This window comes from Salvelinus sp. IW2-2015, linkage group LG20 (genome assembly GCF_002910315.2).
Source record: "Salvelinus sp. IW2-2015 linkage group LG20, ASM291031v2, whole genome shotgun sequence".
NCBI classification, from domain to species: Eukaryota; Metazoa; Chordata; class Actinopteri; order Salmoniformes; family Salmonidae; genus Salvelinus; species Salvelinus sp. IW2-2015.
The window spans coordinates 16131031-16153944 of record NC_036860.1 but is presented as its reverse complement, the minus strand read 5'-3'; the positions used below and the strand labels follow the sequence as shown (position 1 = coordinate 16153944).

Genomic DNA, 22914 nt, shown 5'->3' with positions numbered 1-22914 from the left:
TGTAAAATAGAACTTATAGAAATGTTACATGGTTACATTGCAAGAACATTCTGAGAAAATTGCTGGACTGACACTTATCATATGATGAGTCCCATCATATGCTCCAGAAAATGTTTACATTTCTTGTTGGATTTTTTGATCACAATGTTCACTCAAATTGTTCTGTATTAATGTACATTGAAATTCTCAGTCAGCATGTGTTACATTGTATTAGGCTTCTGTCCACGTTTTCACCCTGTCCTGTTTATAATTGTAATGTGCTTGTATACCCGAGGTCACAAATAAATATCCTTTGAGAGAAATAAGGTTATTAGAAACAATCCCTGAATGCAATACCTTTTTGTTAACCTAAAAGTCTATACTATATCTGCACCATTGACAGATTTGTTCAAAAACAATAACCATCACCTAATACAGTATTCCATAATGAAGAACTCACAGATGACAGAGCAACTGAGGTTTCTAACAGGTCTATGAGCTAAGCCAGTAATGGTGGTATAGCTCAGGGGCACACAGCGGCATCAAATTGATCATCTGTATTTTTGTTTAATTCACAAATGATCATGAAAACAAACTCCAAAGCTAATCATTTCAACAAATGAAATGTACTCAATGTTCAGGTTGCTATGAAATTTTATTACACGTCAATATCATAATTGTTAATGTGATCTACCCTGAACACTTCACAAGATGTTAACCTTGAAGTTGAAACAGCAGTTTGTAAGATTTCCAGTTATTTCATCTAATGAAACACTACACATCACACATTGTGGCTTTAAAACAAAACAACTTTTCCATTTGCAAGTTAGTGTGCATTAACCAATTTATCCACTCCCATAGTTTTGCCACATTGCCTCTCCCTCCAACTTCTCACTCATCTTTGGATTTCTGCTCCTTGCGGGCCCGAGAGGCCATGACTTTGAAGAAGAGGGCGGGCCACAGGGTGCGAATGTAGATGGCCAGAGTGGGCAGGGGCCCAGCCAAAAGGACCTCTTTACTCCTGTGATGGACAGCCTTCAGGACCACTTGGGCCACATCTTTCGGTTCCCGCCCCAAAGCTGTCGTCTTATCCAGGACTTCACCAGAGTAGAAAGGAGAGAAATAAATAGATGACTAATGTAATTACAGAGGGGAGGGGAAAGGCAGAGAATGAGAGAGAAAGAGAGTGGCCAGTTAATTCCTCTCCATTACCTCCATATTTGGAGCCATCCCCCGTGACAGCGTTAAGAGACAGGTTGGTTCTGATGTAGCCAGGGCTGACCACTGTCACCTGGATATTGTAGCGCTCCATCTCAGCCCTCAGACAGTCAAAGTAAGCCTGGGTGGCGTGTTTGGAAGCCGCATCTGCTCAAAATACATTGTTTTGATTCCTTTACTAGTACAGATATCACTGATACCCGTTTCACCTTCCTTTGGAAATGTGCTGTATTATAGTTTGTAGATTTGTTGTGTTATACATTTTCCAAAAGATCAAAATATGATAATTATTTAACCTGTTATAGGGTTGGCATCACTATCACTACATTACTCACAAGCTGATCTGTAGGGGATAGCAATCTTCCCCTGGACACTGCTAATGACCACTACGTGTCCACTGTGCCGGCGAACCATGGAGGGCAGGAGGGCTACAGTTGGAGAGAGAGAGGGATGGAGAGAAAGGGAGAAAACAAAAAAAGTTGAGAGAAAAATCAAGAGACTACATGAGCTCAAGACATGAATGTCATTTGACCACAGAGAGAGTACATTTGGAAATCGGGTGATCATAACCTTTACCTTGAGTTAGAGCTATGGGCCCAAAGTAGTTGGTGTCCATGACGTCCCTCTGTACGGAGATGTGTGTCTCCAGGATGTTGCCGCGGTGACTGATGCCGGCGTTGTTGATGAGGACGTCCACGTGGCCGTAGCAACTCAGGATCTCCTTTGCAGCCATGGCAACCATCTCCGCTGTGTCGGACAGGTCAAAGATCACCATACAGGGGGTGTACGTCTGCCGGTGATGACATCACAGACATGTCATAAGAATTCAAGGGGTGCATCTCAATAGTCAAATGTGACTCTCTCCCCCGTCTCCTTTCCTTCATCTGACATGATGTAAAAAAGCTGAACTGGTGAAGGCAAATTTCTAGTATCCAACTAATCGCTCTCCCTTATCTTATGTTTTCAGATCAGCCCAGTGGAGGAAGAGGAGATGAGAAGTGAGTAAGTGTGTGTCTCTATACCTGCTGCTGACTGTCTGCTGCGGTGGCTATGAGCTCCTGAACTACGTCCTGTAGCCTGGCTCCGTCCCGGCCACACAGAACCAGCCTTGCTTTGGCAGCATGGAACACCCGAGCACACTCTGCAACACAACACACACACTATTTTAAAGGTATAGATCACTTTGAACTAGTACCTAGAACCTTTGAGTATGTTTTTTATTTTATTTTTGTCTATGTAGCCTACATTGTGTATGCTGCGAAATTGCCTCATTGAGGACATAAAGTTTTCTAATCCAAAATAACACTCACCTCTCCCCAGGCCAGAGCTGGCTCCAGTGATGACCACTACAGTGTCCTGGATGGTAGCCCCCTGTTGGAGCCTCTGGAGCAGCCGGTAGAGCAGCACCAGCCCCAGCCCCAGCCCACCCAAGACCAGCGGCACCACTCCGCCCATTACACGCTCCATGGCTGGGATGATAGTGTCGGGTGGTCCGGTCCAAATCAGTTTACACTGCCTGGACAACACACAACCACTTCTCTTCAGGATTTCCAAGCTGCTTCCCAAATAGCACCCTATTTTCTATATAGTGCACTACTTTTGATAGGAATCTGGTCAAAAGTAGTGAACTGTGTAGAAAATAGCATAATTTCAGAGGCAAGTTAAAGGCTGCCAACTTGTGAGGATCAGCAGAAATCATTGCCCACCAAATGAAAATACCGTAAAACTTTTCTTTAATAGCGCAGGCGTTTATTTGCTTAAATCACTGAACACAACAGGCGCTAAGTAGAGACCGACTTCTATTTGAGCCAGGCYTCTATTTCCTTAATGAACACATCTTTTGCATTGTTTAACTCCAGCATTCACTTTCAGCATTTTAATCAATTTCTAAATGTCCTGCACTAATGTGTTATGTACACACTGTGTCGTTGCTTTTGTCTTAGTACACTTTAGTAAAAAAAAAAAAAAAAAAAAAAATTTTCCTTGACAGAATAAGGCCAATAATAGTACATTATGAAACGCTGTGATAAGGCCGTGACCTCAGATTTCCCTTCAAAATAAAAGTCCCACAATGAAGGTGGTAAAGAATTATACAAATGGTCGAAATTCGTAACATTTTATGAGGAAATGTAAGCGGACTTAGGATTTTGTTTAACAATATGAAAAAAGAAATGAAGTTAATCGCCTTTATAGCGCAAATAATAATATAGCATTGACATTACTTTTAATGCTGTTAACAATGATTACTAGATAGTTATGGTAACAGTAATAAATGTTATTTTTTATAATACTTCTATTAATAATAATAGTAATAACAATATTAATATTATAATAATCAAATTTAGAAAACACTTGTTAATTAGCCCATTGGTATTGCACGATGTTCAGCACATTTTTCATATTGGACATACATATTGTGTCACAGTAAAGGGGGGGGTCCATTGTACTCAGGAGCACCTCTATTTACTAAGAGAGTTTTCATCTGTATTTTTCATAGTGTATTTACCATCACAAACCAATGCTGGCACTAAGACCACACTCAACGAGCTGTATAGGGCCATAAGCAAACAAGATAATGCTCATCCAGGGGTGGTGCTCCTAGTGGCCGGTGATTTTAATTCAGGAAAATTGAAATCCGTTTGACCTCATTTCTACCAGCATGTCACCTGTGCAACTAGAGGGATAAAAACTCTAGATCATCTTTACTACACACAGAGACTCATACAAGGGCCCTCCATTTGGCAAATCAGACCATAACTCTATCCTCCTGATTCCTGCTTACAAGCAAAAACTCAAAACAAGAAATATCAGTAACGCGCTCAATATGGAAGTGGTCCGATGAAGCGTTTTGCGAATGAAGTGGTCCGATGAAGCGTTTTGCGAATGAATCCCGGAACATATTCCAGTCTGTGCTCACAAAGTGTTTAGTGAGCACAGACTGGAATATGTTCCGGGATTCATTCGATTGCATTAAGGAGTTTACCACATCAGTCACCGGCTTCATTGATAAATGCATCGACAACGTTGTCCCCACAGTGACCATACGTACATATCCCAACCAAAATCCACGGATTACAGACAACATCCATACTGAGCTAAAGGCTAGAATTGCTGCTTTCAAGGGGCAGGACACTAATCCGGACGCTTAAAAGAAATCCCGATACGCCCTCGGACGAACCACCAAACAGGCATAGCATCAATATAGGACTAAGATGTGTCAGGGAGTGTAAACTATCATAGATAAAAAGGGAAACCCAGCCGAGAGCTAAATGCCTTCTATGTTCGCTTCGAGGCAAGCAACACTGAACCACACGTGAGAGCACCAGCTGTTCCAGACGACTGTATTATCACGCTCTCCGTAGCCGATGTGAGTAAGACCTTAACATTCACAAGGCCGCAAGGCCAGATGTATTACCAGGACGCGCATTCAGAGCATGGGCTGATCAGCTGGCAAGTGTCTTCACTTACATTTTTAACCTCTCTCTGACCCAGTCTGTAATACATACATTACCAGTCAAAAGTTTGGACACACCTACTCATTCCAGGGTTTTTCTTTATTTTTACATTGTAGAATAACKGTGAAGACAACTATGAAATAACACACATGGAATCACGTAATAACCAAAAAAGTATTTAATATTTGAAATTCTTCAAAACAATGCAATGGTGGAATTGCTGCAAATAAACCACTACTGAAGGACACCAATAATAATAAGAGACTAGCTTGAGCCAAGAAACACGAGCAATGGACATTAGACTGGTGGAAAACTGTCCTTTGAGATTTTTGGTTCAAACCACTGTGTCTTTGTGAGACACAGAGTAGGTGAACAGATGATCTCTGCATGTGTGGTTCCCACCGTGAAGCATGGAGGAGGTGGTGTAGGGGTGCTTTGCTGGTGACGCTGTCATTGATTTATTTAAAATTCTAGGCACACTTAACCGGCATGGCTACCACAGCATTCTGCAGCGATACGCCATCCCATCTGGTTTGCGCTTAGTGGGACTATCATTTGTTTTTCAACAGGATAATGACCCAACACACCTCCAGGCTGTGTAAGGGCTATTTGACGAAGGAGAGTGATGGATGGCTGTATTAGATGACCTGGCCTCCACAATCCCTCAACCTCAACCCAATTGAGATGGTTTGGGATGAGTTGGACCGCAGAGTGAATAAAAAACAGCCAACAAGTGCTCAGCATAGGTGGGAACTCCTTCAAGAATGTTGGAAAAGTATTCCAGGTGAAGCTGGTTGAGAGAATGCCAATAGTGTGCAAAGCTGTCATCAAGGCAAAGGGTGGATACTAATTAAAATAACACTTTTTTGTTACATTATTCCATGTGTCATTTCATAGTTTTGATGTCTTCACTATTATTCTACAATGTAGAAAATAGTAAAAATAAAGAAAAACCCTTGAATGAGTAGTTGTGTCCAAACTTTTGACTGGTACTGTACATGTGTAAAGCAAACCACCATAGTCCCTAAGAATGCCGTATTCATCGACCTGGCTAAGGCTTTCAACTCTGTCAATCACAACATTCTTATTGGCAGACTCAACAGCCTTGGTTTCTCAAATAATTGCCTCGCTTGGTTCACCAACTACTTCTCCGATAGAGTTCAYTATGTCAAATCGGAGGGCCTGTTGTCCAGACCTCTGGCAGTCTCTATGGGGGTGCCACAGGGTTCAATTCTCGGGCCGACTCTCTTCTCTGTATACATCAATGATGTCGCTCTCGCTGCTGGTGATTCTTTGATCCACCTCTATGCAGACGACACCATTCTGTATACCTCTGGCCCTTTGTTGGACACTGTGTAAACTAACCACCAGATGAGCTTCAATGCCATAAAACTCTCCTTCCGTGGCCTCCAACTGCTCTTAAATGCAAGTAAAACTAAATGCATGCTCTTCAACCGATCGCTGCCCGCACCTGCCTGCCCGTCCAGCATCACTACTCTGGGGGGTTCTGACTTAGAATATGTGGACAACTACAAATACCTAGGTGTCTGGTTAGACTGTAAACTCTCCTTCCAGACTCACATTAAACATCTCCAATCCAAAATTAAATCTAGAATCAGCTTCCTATTTCGCAACAAAGCATCCTTCACTCATGCTGCCAAACATACCCTCGTAAAACTGACCATCCTACCGATCCTCGACTTCGGCGATGTCATTTACAAAATAGCCTCCAACACTCTACTCAACAAATTGGATGCAGTCTATCACAGTGCCATCCGTTTTGTCACRAAAGCCCCATATACTACCCACCACTGCGACCTGTATGATCTCGTTGGCTGAACCTCGCTTCATTCTCGTCGCCAAACCCACTGGCTCCAGGTCATCTACAAGTCTCTGCTAGGTAAAGCCTTGCAGTTCGTTCCAATGACTGGAACGAACTGCAAAAATCTCTGAAGCTGGAGACTCTTACCTCCCTTACTAGCTTTAAGCACTAGCTGTCAGAGCAGCTCACAGATCACTGCACCTGTACATAGCTCATCTGTAAATAGCCCATCCAATCTACCTCATCCCCATACTGTATTTATTTATTTAATCTTGCTCCTTTGCACCCCAGTATCTCAACTTGCACATAATTTTTCTGCACATCCTACCATTCCAGTGTTTAATTGCTATATTGTAATTACTTTGCCACCATGTCCTATTTATTGCCTTACCTCTCTTATCCTACCTCATTTGCACATGCTGCATATAGATTTTTCTACTGTATTATTGATTGTATGTTTGTTTATTCCATGTGTAGCTCTGTGTTGTTGTATGTGTCAAACTGCTTTGCTTTATCTTGGCCAGGTCGCAGTTGCAAATGAGAACTTGTTCTCAACTAGCCTACCTGGTTAAATAAAGGTGAAATAAAAATAAAATGCCAAGGTAACCTGTTTAAATTACTTCCACCCTATAGCACTGTAGCCATGAAACACTTTGAAAGGCTGGTCATGGCTCACATTAAAACCATCACCCCAAAAACCCTGGACCCACTCTAATTCACATACTGCCCCAACAGATCCACAGATGACGCAATCTCCATTGCACTCCACACTACCCTTTTCCACCTAGACAAAAGGAACACCTACGTGAGAATAATGTTCATTGACTACCGCTCAGCGTTCAACACCATAGTGCCCTCCAAGCTTATCACTAAGCTAAAGACCCAGGGACTGAACACCTCCCAATGTAATTGAATCCTAGACTTCCCGATGGGGCACCCCCAGGTGGTGAGGGTAGGCAACAACACATCTGCCACGCTGACCCTCAAACGGTTTTATTTTTTATTGAACCTTTATGTAACTAGGCAAGCCAGTTAAGAACAAATTCTTATTTACAATGACGGCCTACCCCGGCCAAACCCTAACCCAGGCAATGCTGAGCCAATTGTCCGCCACTCTATGGGACTCTGAATCACGGCCGGTTGTGATACAGCCTGGAATCGAACCAGGGTCTGTAATGACGCCTCTAGCACTGAGATGCAGTGGCTTAAACCGCTGCGACACTTGGGTGCATGCTCAGTCCCCTCCTGCACTCCCTGTTAACCCATGAGTTTGTGACGCGACGGTGGTAGGTCTGATCACCGAAGACGATGAAACAGCCTATAGGGGGAGGTCAGAGACTTGACATTGTGGTGCCAGGACAACAACCTCAACGTGGGCAAGACAAAGGAGATTGAGGACTACAGGAAATGGAGGGCCGAACACACCCCCATTCACATTGACGGGGCTGTAGTAGAGCGGGTCGAGAGCGTCAAGTTCCTTGATGTCCACATCACTCAGGAACAATCATGGTCCACACACACCAACACAGTCATGAAGAGAGCACAACAATGCCTCTTCCCCTCAGCAGGCTGAAAAGATTTGGCATTGACCCTCATAATTAAAATGTTATTCAGCTGCACCATTGAGAGCATCTTGACAGGCTCCATCACCGCCTGGTATGGCAACTGCTCGGCGTCCATATGCAAGGTGCTACAGAGGGTAGTGCGTACGGCCCAGTACATCACTGGGGCCGAACTTCCTGCCATCCAGGACCTCTATACCAGGCGGTGTCAGAGGAAGGCCCTGAAAATTGTCAGACTCCAGCCACCAGACTTTTTTCTCTGCTATTGCACGGCAAGCGGCACGGCAAGCGGTAAGTCTGTGACCAAAAGGCACCTGAACAGCTTCTACCCCCAAGCCATAAGACTGCTGAACAGTTAATCAAATGGCTACCCGGACAATTTACACTGACCCCCTTTATTATTTATTTATCTTAATTGTTTTGGATTGACTCCCTTGCACTGGCTCTATTCACACTCACTAGACTCTACCCTCACACACACACACAGACACATTTTACATACGCTGCTGCTACCCTCTTTATTATCCTGATTGCCTTGTCACTTTTACCCCTACTCACATGTACATACCTCAACTACCCCGTGCTCCTGCACATTGACTCGGTACTGGTACTCCTTGCATATAGCCTTGTTATGGTTTTTATTGTGTTACTATTTCCTTTTTATTTAGAAAATATTTGTCCTACTTTTTAACTCTGCACTGTTGGGAATGAGCTTGTAAATAAGCATTTCACTGTAAAGTCTACACCTTTTGTATTTGGCACATGTGACCAATACAATTTGATTGATTTCCAAATACACAGAGTTTACACCCCAAGGAGTGTCATTGCTCATCTGCAGCCCTTAAAGAGGGGCCAATCAGCTTAAATCCAATATTTTTTTTAAATATTGGGGACACACCATTTTCTGTAAATTGTGTCACGGTAAAAAGGGGGTCCATTCTATTCAGATGGGCTAATGGGACAATTTGGAGCAGTGGCAGTCGGTGCAGTTTAAGATGAGTTTGAGTTTATTTTTACAGAGACAGTGCACATTAATCAACGTTTCGGTAAAAGTGCCAGTTTTAGCCAGCCGGCAAATTTTCAACCGCAGTCCCTGGGCAGGTTATTAAAAACAATAACAATACAGACAATTAATGAGCAGTGAGCACATGCAGAGCAACATAGGACAAGCAAGACGTTGCATGCAGACAGAGCAACGTAGCACAAAAAGCTACAAGACAAAATCCATAAAAGCAACAAAGTGTCTTCATGTTTTTTTGTGAAAGTGTGATAGGTGGTGCAGTTGTGTGTGTCTGATGGCAGGGTATTCCAAACATGGGAAGCTCTCACAGAGAAAGCAGATTGACTAAAGGTGCTTTTCCTTAAGGGAACTACAGTCACCTCTCATGGCAGACCTTGTGGATCTGCTGCCATATGTTTGGGTTTCCTGTTTAACAAAAGTACTGAAGTGGAGGGGGAGCCAGGCCATTTAGGATCTTGAATACAAGACATGCGTCGGTGTATTGCACAAGATTTTTCCAACTCAGGAGCTCATGCTTTCTGAGGATGTAACAGTGATGATGGCTATTGGGCTTCCTATCAAGCCTTTGAGAGCCTGTTTGCAGACAGACTGAATGTGTTTTAATGTTGTACAGCAAGCTTGGGCCCAACTAGTCAAGCAGTATGTTAAGTATCATAGATTTGAAGTACAGTTTTGCTACTTCTGTAGTCAAACAATTTCGTATAAATCGGAAATGAGCTAGGTTGAATTTGGTTAGTTGAGGGAGGACACTTTTTTAACGAGCATGGCCTTATTTCTATTACAGCATATTGGATGACTGTCATTCATTTTCCATCCCCTCAGCTCAATGTAACATCGATAGGTTTAGGCTACTACATGATTGTAAAATTTTCCCTATACCCATCATGAGGTTGCTACAACCTAGCCTATGAATGAAAGTTTATAACATAGCATGGCCTTGTTATAGGTCGAGAGAAATTTAAGTAATCAAGGTGACAGACAGTGACACATTCAATACCGCCTTGCACACTCTTGCCTGCATCTAGCTGATCTAGGGTGTAATCATTAGTCCCAACATTTGCAAACAAAAGTTTATTGGACAAATTCAGGTATGTTTATCCCCGTTTAAGAAACATTTCAACAACAGAATCGTTGGAATGAAAGCCCCCGATCACATGCTAACAGTTCACTTTCATAGCAGCCACATGCAAACAGCATGATCACATCTACGCGCTCTCATAACACCTTTTCCCTTCGCCTGTGGACTTCAGTGCACAATACATCAGCTGTCTGTGACCATGCAACAACAAAAAAACTTTCCAAGCCAAACGTTCATAAGCACTACACAGCCTACATCATTGTCACCATATTAGCGAACGTCATAGTCAACATAGTTACTAGAACTAACGCGTTAGTAAACCCGCTACAATCATACAGTACAGTGTACAGTCAGCAAGCAGTTACACCAGTGGGCCTCCTGTGGCAATAAATTAAAACCAAAAGATTACCTTGACATTGAAGAGTTCCAGTGTTGGATAGCCATAGCCAGCTAGCTAACATAGCATCCCTCTCTGTTTGAGTTAGCTAAACTAGGTAGCTGCACAAGTGAAAGTGCAAAAAATACAACAAATAGCTAGTTCTCTCTACATTTTTAAGAATTTAATTTGTTCAAAACTGTTCAACTATTGTCTTTCGCTCTCTTTGAGTCAACTACTCACCACATTGTATGCACTGTAGTGCTAGCTAGCTGTAGCTTATGCGTTCAGTACTAGATTAATTATCTCATCCTTTGATTGGGTGGACAACATGCCAGTTATGCTGCAAGAGCTCTGATAGTTTGGAGGACATCCTCCAGAGGTTGTCTTAATTCCTGTGTATGTCCATGGAAGGGGGTGAGAACCATTAGCCTCCTAGGTTTTGCATTTAAGTCAATGTACCCAGAGGAGGACAGAAACGAGCTGTCCTCCGGCTACACCATGGTGCTACACTAACTAGAGTGCTGTTGAGGCTACTGTAGAACTTCATTGCAAACAGTGGGTTTTAATCAATTATTTGGTTAAATATATTTATTATAGTTTTATCTGAAGAGGATAACTTTATTGTTTCACTATTTTTATGACATTCACTGAGGAAATCCACTGATTCGGAGTACAATGCATTTCTCATCCCAGAGTTGAGGTTCTTTTTCCGCCGGCTCCGCAAAGTCTTAGGGCGTTTTCACATATTACATTTTTTATCCTGGTTCGGTTTCCTGGAGTATTTGTTTGAATTCTACACAAAACGTTTTGCTTTCACAACACCTAAAAKGTTTCTGGGTGTGATTAGTAAAACACACACACTATATCATGTTAGGYAGCTAGCTTGTTTACACGGGCAAAAAAGTTCCACGCGACTCACGCTGCCGTGTCACAATACCTGGTAATCTGAATCTTTTTTTCTCCATTTTACCAGGTAAATTGACTGAGAATACATTCTCATTTACAGCAACGACCTGTGGAATAGTTACCGGGAATGAATGAGCCAATTGTACATTGGGGATCTTGCACCCGCTACTCACGCAGGTCCAAGATTCGTTCCAGCCTGTGTTCGTATGCGTTACACACATGCTTTATAGCGCGGATCGATACTAATGCAGCTAGCTGTAAGTAAGCGGATCTGCTGGCTAAATAAAAAGAAACACACAACAGTAACAGCTGCTGTTATGTTCCGACCGTATACAATGACACACAGTTTGGTCTTCTAGTTAGTTTACTTTGCTACAAGGCAGAACCCTCACATTAAATACAGAAGAATCAGTCACTAGCTACACCAGGTGCTAAATCATAAAAAATATTCCACAACCAAGTCTTCTTACTAAAATATGAGCCTAGCTGGTACTGCAGCTACTGACAGATGGCTAATAAACTCAACATGACTAACCAAAGTGCCGCAAATATCTTATGTAGCTATGCCGAATGACTTTACACACCTGACACCTGTCCGTCTGAATCGTCGTCAACATAAAGGTTTGATCATAATATTTGATAGTAATCTTTGTTTAAATCTGAACACCGACAATAGAAAGTAACCCGGAAGCAGCTAGGAAAGTTTAATTCCAGCCAATCAGTTGTATGTGACGTTGGAAGGATTTCTGCCAATCACGTGTAGGCTGTCAATCAGTGCGCATTATTGCTAACCCGGGGTATTCCGTTTTTTAACCAGTGGAAACAGGTTGTATTCCTTTAGTTTACAATAGTTTCAACTCAACACATTATATTTATATCTGTCACAGCCACGCCAACGCGTCACCAAAGATTATGGATATACTGACAAGATACATGTCTCTCCGCCTTAACAATGGTAGTCGTTGTCCACGATGCAGAACAGCTAAACACAGCGGGCTGTCTAGCAACCTTCTATCCTTTCTTTGGATTGGTGGACACATCTCATTATTTTAATCCTGTTTTGAATATCCGATTAGGGTTGTTGACGTCAACTGCCTGTATGCTATAGCCTCATGTCATGAATATGCGTAGTCATCTCAGACAACTCTTGAGAAAAAACACTTTATATCGGAGTTGCCGGGAAGTCACGTTTCCTACTTATATCAGTACACTCGTAACAACTTAAGCACTACGAAACTTCTATTTCATCAAATAAACGTCACGTAGGAAATAAGCCATWAATTTTTTGTTGACCAAATTCGACACTCATTGACCTCCATAGAAAAACTCATTGCTTGGTGTGCAAAACGACGAAAATACGCCACCTGGTGGAGGCAGACAGATTTTCCACCGACTTGGGACTTTTCTCTGGTATCAACATTCTCAACTGATGTCGACTCTCAAATGCATATCAAGATGATCCAAAGATAGAGCTGGAGGTAATAAGCTAGCACAATTACTAGAAAAAAAACATTCTACATTTTCTAAGTATTTTAACTGCAGTCCCAACAAAGACTTTCCAGGTTGTTCATGGATYGGCATTGTTTAGTTTGTATAATATATTGCAAAGCAGCAATGTGAAAGAAAACACAGGCAAACAGGGTAAGTTGCCCTGTATTGATGATTGCCAAATACTTGTTTGGCTATCAGGCTGCAAAGCCTTACAATTTCAAATAATATTCAAAATAAAACTAAATACAGTTGAAAGCCATAATGATTAGAAACACTCAAATTAATATTGCTCTCCTTAGTGAGATTTTTTGATATATATAAACAAAAATGTAACTATGAATGATCATTTTCTTGTAACCTGACTAAGTCGTGTGTACACGAGGTTGTCATGTTCTATTTTACATAGCAAACAACCTGATTTAAAATTTAAAAAACACCACAAGAAGACTACTGGCAACATTTGGGACTTAGGAACATTAGGAACACCTTCCTAATACATGCTGACTCCAATGCTTCCCGCAGTTGGCTGGATGTCCTTTAGGTGGTGGATCATTCTTGATACACGTGGGAAACTCCACCAGCATTGCAGTTCTTGACACAAACAGGTGTGCCAGGATCCTACTACCATAACCCGTTCAAAGGCATTTAAATATTCTGTCTTGCCCATTCAGCAATCAATGGCTCACAATCCATGTCTCAATTGTCACAAGGCTTAAACAACATCCTTTAACCTGTCTCCTCCCCTTCATCTACACTGATTGAAGTGGATTTAACATATGACAACAATAAGGGATTATAGCTTTCACCTGGTTAGTCTGTCATGGAACGAGCAGGAGTTCTTAATATTTGGTACACTCAGTGTATTTTTCCCTTACATACACAACCCACTCCTACACTCAGAAAGTCCCCATTAAGTGTCTAACAATCCCACAAAGAGCTCCATCTGGACAGTCTTTTTGCCCATAACTGCATGTGTGTAAAGGACAAGACAGACCAACACAATGTTGGCAGTTCAACATGTAGAATAGTTGGGAAATGAACAGAAAGGAAATAGGACTTGCTGCGCATGGCAGATGTTCGTGTTGGTCTGTTTTGTCCTTAACTTTGACTGGTGAAGGATGACCAAACAAGTATGTTTAAAGGTCTTGACTTTGGAACAAAAACTGAGTAAACCTAGAAAGACAAATCTGAAAACAAAGGTAATGCTATTGCCTTTGTGATTCAAGACATGGCGTAACATTTGTTTAATGAAAAAGAAAATACAGAAAGAGGTTTGAAATATCCTAATGTTTAATGAAAGGGTGACATACTGATCAGCAAGAAAGGGGTACAGTAAAACTACAAGGAATAGACATGTTGGTAATACTTAAGCCTGTCCGTTTCAACTGCAACACAATTCAGTCTATTTATTTTTACTTAGCTACCCTTGTGCCCTAACTTAGTGTATTGAGAGGGGTACTGGGATGGGGAAGAGGCGCAAGGGTACCCATATGGATAAGTGCACTGGTGATGTCACTTACAAGTAAAGAAAATAAGGGGAAAATAATTCCTTCTAGTTTGAACTATATCCCTCTGATCCATCAAACAGCCCAAAAGTAAGCGCCCGCGCAGGTGGAGTGGGGGGGGGGGTGGTTAGGGGCAAACCCTCAATTCAGCACATGGCTTCCACTTGGCGGATTCTTTCTTTTCCCGTTATATTTTTTATTTTATTTTATTTTTTTAACCCTCTTCAGAGTATGCTCATACCACGTAGAGTTCGTAGATCTTCTTGGCGCAGTAGGCCAGGGCGGCCAGCGCTATCGTGTTGTGGAGTCTCTTTCTGTGGATGTCGTCCCTGCGCACCAGCACCACTGGCGTGGAGGAGGTGAGTGTGTGCAGGGGCAGCCGCGAGAGTTTTTGGCTGTCGTACTCCACCTGGTACTTGCAGCAGGGATCGAACTGCCAGGAGATTCCATAGAGGGCGGAGCAGGCCACGCTGAGGGCACCAGCGGGCAGTGCCACGTAGCGTGAGTACTCAGGTGGCAGCGAGAGCGGCGTCAGGAGGCAGGCGGTGCCCGACAGGACGGCCGTCTTGTGCAGGCAGTTGCCCACGGCGATCCAGCGGGCCGTCTCGTCGCCAATGCGCGTGGGCTCGATCACAATGTACTTGTACTGGGCCTCCAGTGCCTGCTCCAGCTCGTACTCAAACTGGTCCTGCGCATTCTCCCCGTTGTAGATCTCGTGAACGATGTAGCAGTCCGTTGCCGCCATCACTCCCCTGTGTACAGAGAGATGAGATAATGAGGGAGAGAGAGGGGATTAGAAATAGTAAGTAGATGGAAAAGGAAGAGAATCACAATATTAAATTCCCAATTATTTTCCAAGCTTCATAGCAATTGTGCAGCTTCGGGGCCTAAGGCAAGTGGTTGCACCAGTTTTTAATGATGATGTACAGATTAATACCACTTGTGAAGAAATAAGGGGAACTACTTAAAAAAATATATATATATATATATTTTTTTTTACATATAGTCCATGTCCTTGATATCAGATTAGTGCATAACACCTGTTTTTTCAGCCCACTGTATGGTAAAAACAAGACACTTTTGTGGAACTTTGACATGTGTTGCCTGTGCATGTTTGACATAAATAAGAGCTGTTGAAACAAAGGGAAAGTAGGGTATTTTCTCATGTTTAGAATTCTCAGAGTTCACTGTCAAGTTGTCTATTAGTAATAAGCTATGGTGATAACTTTATTTAACTCGGCAAGTCAGTTAAGAACAAATGGCCTACCCTGGCCAATTGTGCGCCGCCCTATGGGACTCTCAATCACGGCCGGATGTGATACAGCCTGGATACGAACCAGGGACTGTTGTGAAACCAGGGAACGTTAACGTAGCTATGGACAATATAAACAATATGCAGGAGAAAACCAAATGTAGCTATATCAAGTGGAAATAACTCACGTGTAAAACTCGAATCTCTCACTTTGCAACAGTATTCCACGCGCAAGAGCGCTAGCTAGCTCCCCAACAAGATTAACACGACATGCTAAATAAGGCTGCGTTCGTAAATTCACCCTGGCTGAACGCACTCTGAGTCAGACACTCCAGAGCGAATTTACGAACGCACCCGTCAAGTAGCTAACTGTTAGCTAGCTAACGTAAATAKAACTCTGGGTTAGCGAGCATGTTGATCATTCACAACTGTTTCAACAATTCCAGTAACATCTATATTAGCTACGTATAACATGGGAGCTGCTGCTGAKTTGGACGCAGCTTTGCATAACGTCAGGTCATAACGTTACATTTGTCAACTCCACCGCTATTTGGAAGGTAGCTGCTCTGAAAACTAGCTAGTACATAAATTACAATCGGCGAGTAAAACGTTAGTTTTGTGTTATACGACCGATATGTTTGACATGTGCAAGTATATCTACTTTATAACGTTACGGCATGTTTTCACACTATTTTAGTTGGGATGGCTAACCTATCCAGAACTTGACTTTGAAGCTTTGATGAACAGGCTAGCGAAGTTAGCGACGATAGCAAACATGCTAATCAAAACATCACATGAGCAATTATGGAGGAAGGAATTCGGGAGTGACAGCTGCATTTAGCTTTTAAAGGCCATATGTTGGAATAGTGAACGTGTAGGTATCATAAATTAGACCTTGTACACAAAAATAGTCGTGATACGGCAATGATTGAGTCTAACTGACCTCTCCCTGTTGACTGGGACACCGCGCCTCCTTCCCAACGACGCCATCTTGGAGAACCAATACACGACTGCTGTCGACGCAGTGCAAGCTAGGAGGTGTAGTGTATGTTATACTTGTAATACACTGCGAGGACGACTTAATGTACTTTGTCGTACTACATTTCCCATAATTAATTGAATGCATGTAGGACGTACCACTCTTTATTTTGTAAATGTAGAGGTCAGTTTAATTTACTACTAGTACATTTTGACGTAATCTGTAATCCAAAATGTGCTCAAAACAAATGCGGAAAATGCTGCCTACACAAATCATGTTTGTTTTGTAACAGTTGAGAAATGACCAATCACAAGCAAGGACAACACTATGGGACTCAAGAGTAGGACAAACCATTCTATAGCCAGGTTGCGCAGCAGGTAAATTGTTCCACTTGCTATTATGGGCTACACTAACGCTTCAATGCAACGGACTGTCACACTGAAGTGGGGGTGATATTTTCCTGCCCCAGGTTGCTATACTTACCCATATTGTGTCCTGTCCTATCCAAGTTTCTCTAGTGAGTTGATATCAACACTACACTGGGAAGTGTGTTGTAACCCTGTACCAAGCCAGTGCAAACCACGGTAACATGTGCAATCCATTAGCCTGCTCCCTGCCTCCCTCGCCAATAGATTAATTGCATAAAGTGCACCTTTAAAATGTTACCACCTTGGTATTCTGCAGCTCAGAGGTGAAGTATACTAGGAAACTACTTTAAAATGTATAAGGCACTTCTAAATGATTGTAAATCAATGTTTCAATGGTTAGTCAAATAAGGTATTATTTAATTTAAAACAAGAGAGACATGGAAAATAATCAGACTGTCTGCAGACTTTATACCCATCTCTGTCAGACAGTAGGCATACAGAGCCATCCCCTGAAGACTGTGTCATCAGTTGTACTGCCTTCCTGACCAGTATGCATTGTCACCTAGCAACTAGTACATCTCACCTAGGTCAAAGCCAGAGAGAATCCCTACTGTAGTTTAAGATACTCAGCAAATAAAAAATACAACCTGTTACTTGATATTGGAATTTTGTTTTGTTTTGTTAAGCCATGCTTGTAAACTGTATAGAGAAACTGTCACAAGATTTAAACTGTAGTAGAACAGCCCCGAATTAGTGCTTTTACAGACAGTAGAAGATTACCCCCACTGTCAATGAAGGCTCTATGGCAATGTCTCATGTCAGAGAGCACAGCAGCTTTCTGTACAGTAACATTTAAGGTGAAGGGTAGGCCTACTGAAGAGTGGTTGTCCTGATGAACATGGGGGCAGCATAGCAGGAATAGAGGGAAGCGCCTCACTAGCCCATGACAGGATGACTGCATGTAGGGGATATAGCCCACAAGTTGATGGTCTAAAGTAAACCAGGTGTGGTCCACCCTCCTGGAGAGCTATTGGATGTGCACACTATTGCGCCAACCCTGCTCTAACACACCTGATTCAGGTAATCAAGGTCCTGATGAACAGCTGTTTGTCTTGATGGTTTTGACGAGAGGACAAACATCCTGAATGATCAAGATTGCATTCCACTCCAGAAAGCTGTTCCTTTCCTCTTGCCGTTGTTCACTCCTCTTCAAAGTACCAGCCAAAACAAGATAGGTGAAAGCAATACGGCCAAAGCGTGATGAGACATTGCTTCTTACAGTACAAAAACAGGAATCCTGCATACAGTCTTGCCACTGTATATACAATAAGACAGCAAGACTCTACAACATTCCTTTTTTTTTTTTTTTTTACACACAAACACACTGATGTCCATGCCCATGGAGGACAGGCCACGAGTAATGTCAATGGCACTCGGACAGTTCCTCTACCACCCCTCTCCAACAGGGAGTCTTTATGTCCGTAGAGATAGGGATAGCTATAGTATGGTTTCCCTCTCCCTTACCAGCCCAAAAAACAGAGCACAAAGTCCTCCAAACCGAAAGCATGAGGCCATGCTTTCTACCTCAGTCTCTCTCCCTCTCCACTCCTCTCTGTCATGGGGTCACATGGGGTGGATGTGCTCCAGGTATTGAGGTTGGGGATTCTCTTTGACATATTTCTGGATGTACCAGCAGGTCAGGTGAGCCTTCAGATCCTCTTCCACCACAAAATCCATGGCCGCCTGCAATCAACAGAACATTTCCATTTAATTTAGGAGTTGTTTTGTAGCTTGAGTTTACAAAGTAATTGTCTTTGTCACTCTGGTTTTATTTTAATACATGGAGTAATCAGAGACTGCAGATGAAAGGTGAGACACTTGCTCTATTATATTTTATTTGATATAAAGATTTAAAAATAGTAACATTCCAGTCTACACAGATCTTCAAACAAACCATGTTTTAATTTCCTTCTTCCTCTTATCTCTACCATAACTGTTCCCTTGATATTACCCACCAGCGCTCTGAGCTGAGCTCATCTGGCAAAGCACTGCCTAGACTAAATAAACAGGCCAATGCTTGGATTTCCAGAATTACAAGCAACATTCATATTGTCATGCAGCTGTTATAAAGAGAACTAGATGGGAAAGAGAGTCCAAACTGTCCAATGAAAGCAGTTTCAGCTGCCAGCTTAGGAAACTATATTTACTATCTCTTACTGGGTTAAAGAGGTACAAAGACTTCTCTTCATACACAGTGAGCTGCACAGGTCCAGATTGCAAGAAGGTCCTCCTGCAGAATTGTTGTGATATAGCAAATGATGGGTAACATTATGAGTTGTTTCTGGACAAGGCCATGGGCTCAAATGCCTAACTACTAATACTGAGACCTATGGACTCCCATTGCTTATCTGAAAGGCACAGATAAATGTTAAAATGATCTAGGGACATAATAGGAGTGAGAGTGTAGTGTCTTTTGGCATTGGGCCATGGTTCCATTCCATATTGTTAGACAGTCGAACCTTGGCCAGGTGCTTGGCAATGCCTCTCCCTCTGTAGGCGTCTGGAACCTCCGTATGCTGCAGGTCCACAGTCTTCTTCCCGACATACTCGTACAAGAGGACCGCACGGTCATGAGAGCCTGGAAACAAAGAGAAAAGGGTTTGAATGTAACCTAGTTTATAGTTTAAATGTAACCTTTATTTAACTAGGCAAGTCAGTTAAGAACAAATTCTTATTCACAATGACGCCCTACCAGGGAACAGTGGGTTCATAACAACTGCCTTGTTCAGGGGAAGAACGACAGCTTGGGGATTCGATCCAGCAACCTTTCGGTTACTGGCCCAACYCACTAGGCTACCTGCCGCTCCGAATTTAAAAGGGTGCAATTATATGCTAAATAAGTAGGGCTACACCCTGGGCGACTATTAAAACACAGTATGATTCTCCTTCAGACCTCAATTAAAGATCTATCAAAGATGGGGATGCGGGCAGATAAATGAGGAATTGTGTTTTTAGAGAAAGTCAAGCAGATTCTCTCAAATCAGAAGTATTTTTTTGAGCGAATGTGCATGCGCAAACTAACTGAGAAGAACAACATGTTAGATGCGTGACAGCAAGAGCATTCAATTCAACCGCTCAATGCCAGGAAGCTAACAATTATCCCAGTTGGCTAACGCTACAAATCCTTGGCTATGCCACTTGAGTTCTAGCTAGTAGCTTTTTGTCCGTTTGTTTACAACAACGACCATTAGGAAAAAGTACGTTCCTTATCTAAATTACAGTTCGACTGCAATGAGGTAAGACTCTTTTGCGCTATGAAAAAGTTGGTTAGCTAACTAGCTTAACCACACTCTTTGGTAAACAGTTGATAAAAGGGAAAACACGTACGATTTCGCGTAGCTAACGTTACATTACCATTTAGTCGTATGGTAAACTGTCGCTTCTTTTTATCGTGTTCTACTGTTATCGGAGTGTTGATTTCGGGGACATTCATCTGTGTAGCCTGGGCCATGGTCTTTCGTCGTCCTTTCGCCAAAACGTATTTGATTGAGGTGAAATGGATCTCAAAGCGATTAAATCATAGCAACCTCAAACTCAGAAGAATCAATATCCAGCAAAACACTCCATCCTCCTCCTAGGAAGTCTACTGTAGATCACATGGTCTGAGCGGACCAATGATTGCTGCGATTCTTGATTTGAGAATGGCCGTGTTCCAGACCGCCTACATCAAATCAAATCAAATCAAATTTTATTAGTCACATACACATGGTTAGCAGATGTTAATGTGAGTGTAGCGAAATGCTTGTGCTTCTAGTTCCGACAATGCAGTAATAACCAACAAGTAATCTAACCTAACAATTCCACAACTACTACCTTATACACACACACAAGTGTAAAGGGATAAAGAATATGTACATAAAGATATATGAATGAGTGGTGGTACAGAACGGCATGGCAAGATGCAGTAGATGGTATAGAGTACGGTATATACATATGAGATGAGTACTGTAGGGTATGTAAACATAAAGTGGCATGAGAGCCCGCAGGTTTAGTATTTAGGGAGGCTAGGGGGAGGTCGGAAGATCGTGGTCGGTAGGGGGAGACAAAAAGACCCACACGAGGGTGAGGTCACTCGAAGATTGCACTGATGGCCGCAATTCTGCTTCTGGCCTGCTTGCATAAATGCTGGATAGGGTCACTCAGTTACTCAACAAAACCAGATGGATAATGATTGTCAGGGGGGACTGTCGGGGTGGGCGGACCTCACAGGCAGGTGCTTAACAACCCTTCCTTCAAAAAACTTGCCTTTACTATAATATATAACATGTGCCATTAGCAGACGGCTTTTATCCAAGCCACACACTAGGCCTTCAGATGTATTTGCACCCCTTGGACTTTTTCCAAATTTTGTTGTTTGGCATTGGGTCTAATAAACATATTACATTAGAGTTTCTCCCAATGGCCCTAGAGCCGAAGGGAGGCGGCAATTACGGGGGGGCAGGTCCACAAACAGTTCCAGGCCCGAGCGAAGCGTCACGGGGAACCAGATCGCGCTTACACAGTTCACAAAACAGTCTGTACCCGGTTAATGTCAGGTGTTGGGCACTTGTCTATTTGTCCTCTCAAAAGGCGTGGGCAAAAAGTATACTACCTGATAAAATTGATGTTTGCCTGTCTGGGAGCAAGAATCCTCTGGTCCGCGACGGGGCTGGTTTCTTTTTGTAATCCGGTGATTGACTGTAGACCCTGCCACATACCTCTTGTGTCTGAGCTGTTGAATTGCGACTCGATCTTGTCTCTGTACTGGGACTTAGCCTGTTTGATTGCCTTGCGGAGAGAATAGCTACACTGTTTGTATTCGGTCATGCTTCCGTCACCTTGCCCTGGTTTAAAAGCAGTGGTTCGCGCTTTCAGTTTCAACGCGAATGCTGCCGTCAATCCACGGTTTCTGGTTTGGGAATGTTTTAATCGTGCTTGTGGTACGACAACGTCAATGCACTTCCTAATGAACTCGCTCACCGAATCAGCAATTCGTCAATATTGTTGTTGGACGCAATGCGCGAACATATTCCAATCCGCGTGATCGAAGCAGTCTTGAAGCGTGGATCAGATTGGTCGGACCAGCGTTGAACAGACCTGACGCGCGGGAGCTTGTTGTTTTAGTTTCTGTTTGTAGGCTGGAATCAACAAAATGGAGTCGTGGTCAGCTTTTCCGAAAGGGGGCGGGGGGAGGGCCTTATATGCGTCGCGGAAATTAGTATAACAATGATCTAGGGTTTTTCCAGCCCTGGTAGCACAATCGATATGCTGATAGAATTTAGGGAGTTTTGTTTTTAGATTAGCCTTGTTAAAATCCCCAGTACGATGAATGCAGCCTCAGGGTGTGTGGTTTCCAGTTTACAAAGAGTCAGATAAAGTTCGTTCAGGCCATCGATGTGTCTGCTTGGGGGGAATATATACGGCGTGTGATTATATGAAGAGAATTCCCTTGGTAGATAATGCGGTCGACATTTGATTGTGAGGAGTTCTAGATCAGGTGAACAGAAATGACTTGAGTTCCTGTGTGTTTTATGATGATCACACCACGTCTCGTTAATCATAAGGCATACCCCCCCGCCCTCTTTCTTACCAGAAAGATGTTTGTTCTTTTTCTGTCGGCGCGATGCATGAAGAAACCAGCTGGCTGCACCGACTCCATGTTTCCGTGAAGCAGAGCACGTTGCAATCCCTGATGTCCTCTGGAATGCTACCCGTGCTCGGATTTCATCAACCTTATTGTCAAGAGACTGGACATTGGCGAGTAGTATGCTAGGGAGTGGAGCGCGATGTGCCCGTCCCCGAAGCCTGACCACGAGACCGCCTCGTTTGCCCCTTTTACGGCGTCGCCACAGGGTCGCGG

General features: G+C 42.9%; 3 protein-coding genes across 9 annotated transcripts; all 3 read right to left on the bottom strand.

Moving 5' to 3' along the window:
* Positions 1 to 615: 615 nt before the first annotated feature.
* Positions 616 to 12131, bottom strand: dhrs7b (dehydrogenase/reductase (SDR family) member 7B). Of its 5 annotated transcripts, none has more exons than XM_024013131.2 (7): positions 11956 to 12131; positions 2508 to 2807; positions 2220 to 2338; positions 1774 to 1987; positions 1533 to 1625; positions 1192 to 1344; positions 616 to 1076 (listed from the first exon to the last, which is right to left on the bottom strand). In XM_024013131.2, exons 2-7 carry the CDS (start codon positions 2662 to 2664, stop codon positions 871 to 873), a joined length of 942 nt encoding a protein of 313 aa, XP_023868899.1. In that variant the 5' UTR covers positions 2665 to 2807; positions 11956 to 12131; the 3' UTR covers positions 616 to 870. The 5 variants fall into 5 exon arrangements, with proteins under 5 accessions (XP_023868899.1, XP_023868900.1, XP_070305329.1 ...); XM_024013132.2 differs by having other exon boundaries at positions 2508 to 2713; XM_070449228.1 differs by having other exon boundaries at positions 2508 to 2825; positions 12005 to 12131.
* Positions 12132 to 14179: 2048 nt separating this feature from the next.
* On the bottom strand, positions 14180 to 16719 carry tmem11 (transmembrane protein 11). Of its 2 annotated transcripts, none has more exons than XM_024011781.1 (2): positions 16612 to 16719; positions 14180 to 15168 (listed from the first exon to the last, which is right to left on the bottom strand). In XM_024011781.1, the coding sequence occupies exons 1-2, from the start codon at positions 16656 to 16658 to the stop codon at positions 14652 to 14654; spliced, it is 564 nt and encodes a 187-aa protein (XP_023867549.1). In that variant the 5' UTR covers positions 16659 to 16719; the 3' UTR covers positions 14180 to 14651. The 2 variants fall into 2 exon arrangements, with proteins under 2 accessions (XP_023867549.1, XP_023867550.1); XM_024011782.2 differs by lacking the exon at positions 16612 to 16719 and adding an exon at positions 15857 to 16039.
* A 691-nt stretch (positions 16720 to 17410) lies between these two features.
* On the bottom strand, positions 17411 to 20694 carry natd1 (protein NATD1). 2 transcript variants are annotated; one of them, XM_024011784.2, is made up of 3 exons: positions 20430 to 20694; positions 19535 to 19653; positions 17411 to 18758 (listed from the first exon to the last, which is right to left on the bottom strand). In XM_024011784.2, exons 1-3 carry the CDS (start codon positions 20524 to 20526, stop codon positions 18639 to 18641), a joined length of 336 nt encoding a protein of 111 aa, XP_023867552.1. In that variant the 5' UTR covers positions 20527 to 20694; the 3' UTR covers positions 17411 to 18638. The 2 variants fall into 2 exon arrangements, with proteins under 2 accessions (XP_023867552.1, XP_023867551.1); XM_024011783.2 differs by having other exon boundaries at positions 20403 to 20675.
* Positions 20695 to 22914: the final 2220 nt, after the last annotated feature.

What these genes read in the sequence shown, in the direction of transcription:
- dhrs7b (XM_024013131.2), bottom strand. Translation starts at nt 2,664, where the DNA reads ATGGAGCGTGTAATGGGCGGAGTGGTGCCGCTGGTCTTGGGTGGGCTG. An exon ending in CAGCAGACAGTCAGCAGCAG is followed by an intron (nt 1,988 to 2,219) that starts GTATAGAGACAC and finishes CATCACCGGCAG; the next exon opens with ACGTACACCCCCTGTATGGT. An exon ending in GGATGGCTCCAAATATGGAG is followed by an intron (nt 1,077 to 1,191) that starts GTAATGGAGAGG and finishes ACTCTGGTGAAG; the next exon opens with TCCTGGATAAGACGACAGCT.
- tmem11 (XM_024011781.1), bottom strand. Translation starts at nt 16,658, where the DNA reads ATGGCGTCGTTGGGAAGGAGGCGCGGTGTCCCAGTCAACAGGGAGAG. An exon ending in GTCCCAGTCAACAGGGAGAG is followed by an intron (nt 15,169 to 16,611) that starts GTCAGTTAGACT and finishes CTCTGTACACAG; the next exon opens with GGGAGTGATGGCGGCAACGG.
- natd1 (XM_024011783.2), bottom strand. Translation starts at nt 20,526, where the DNA reads ATGGCCCAGGCTACACAGATGAATGTCCCCGAAATCAACACTCCGATA. An exon ending in AACGTTAGCTACGCGAAATC is followed by an intron (nt 19,654 to 20,402) that starts GTACGTGTTTTC and finishes CTTTGTTTCCAG; the next exon opens with GCTCTCATGACCGTGCGGTC. An exon ending in TTGCCAAGCACCTGGCCAAG is followed by an intron (nt 18,759 to 19,534) that starts GTTCGACTGTCT and finishes TGTTGATTGCAG; the next exon opens with GCGGCCATGGATTTTGTGGT.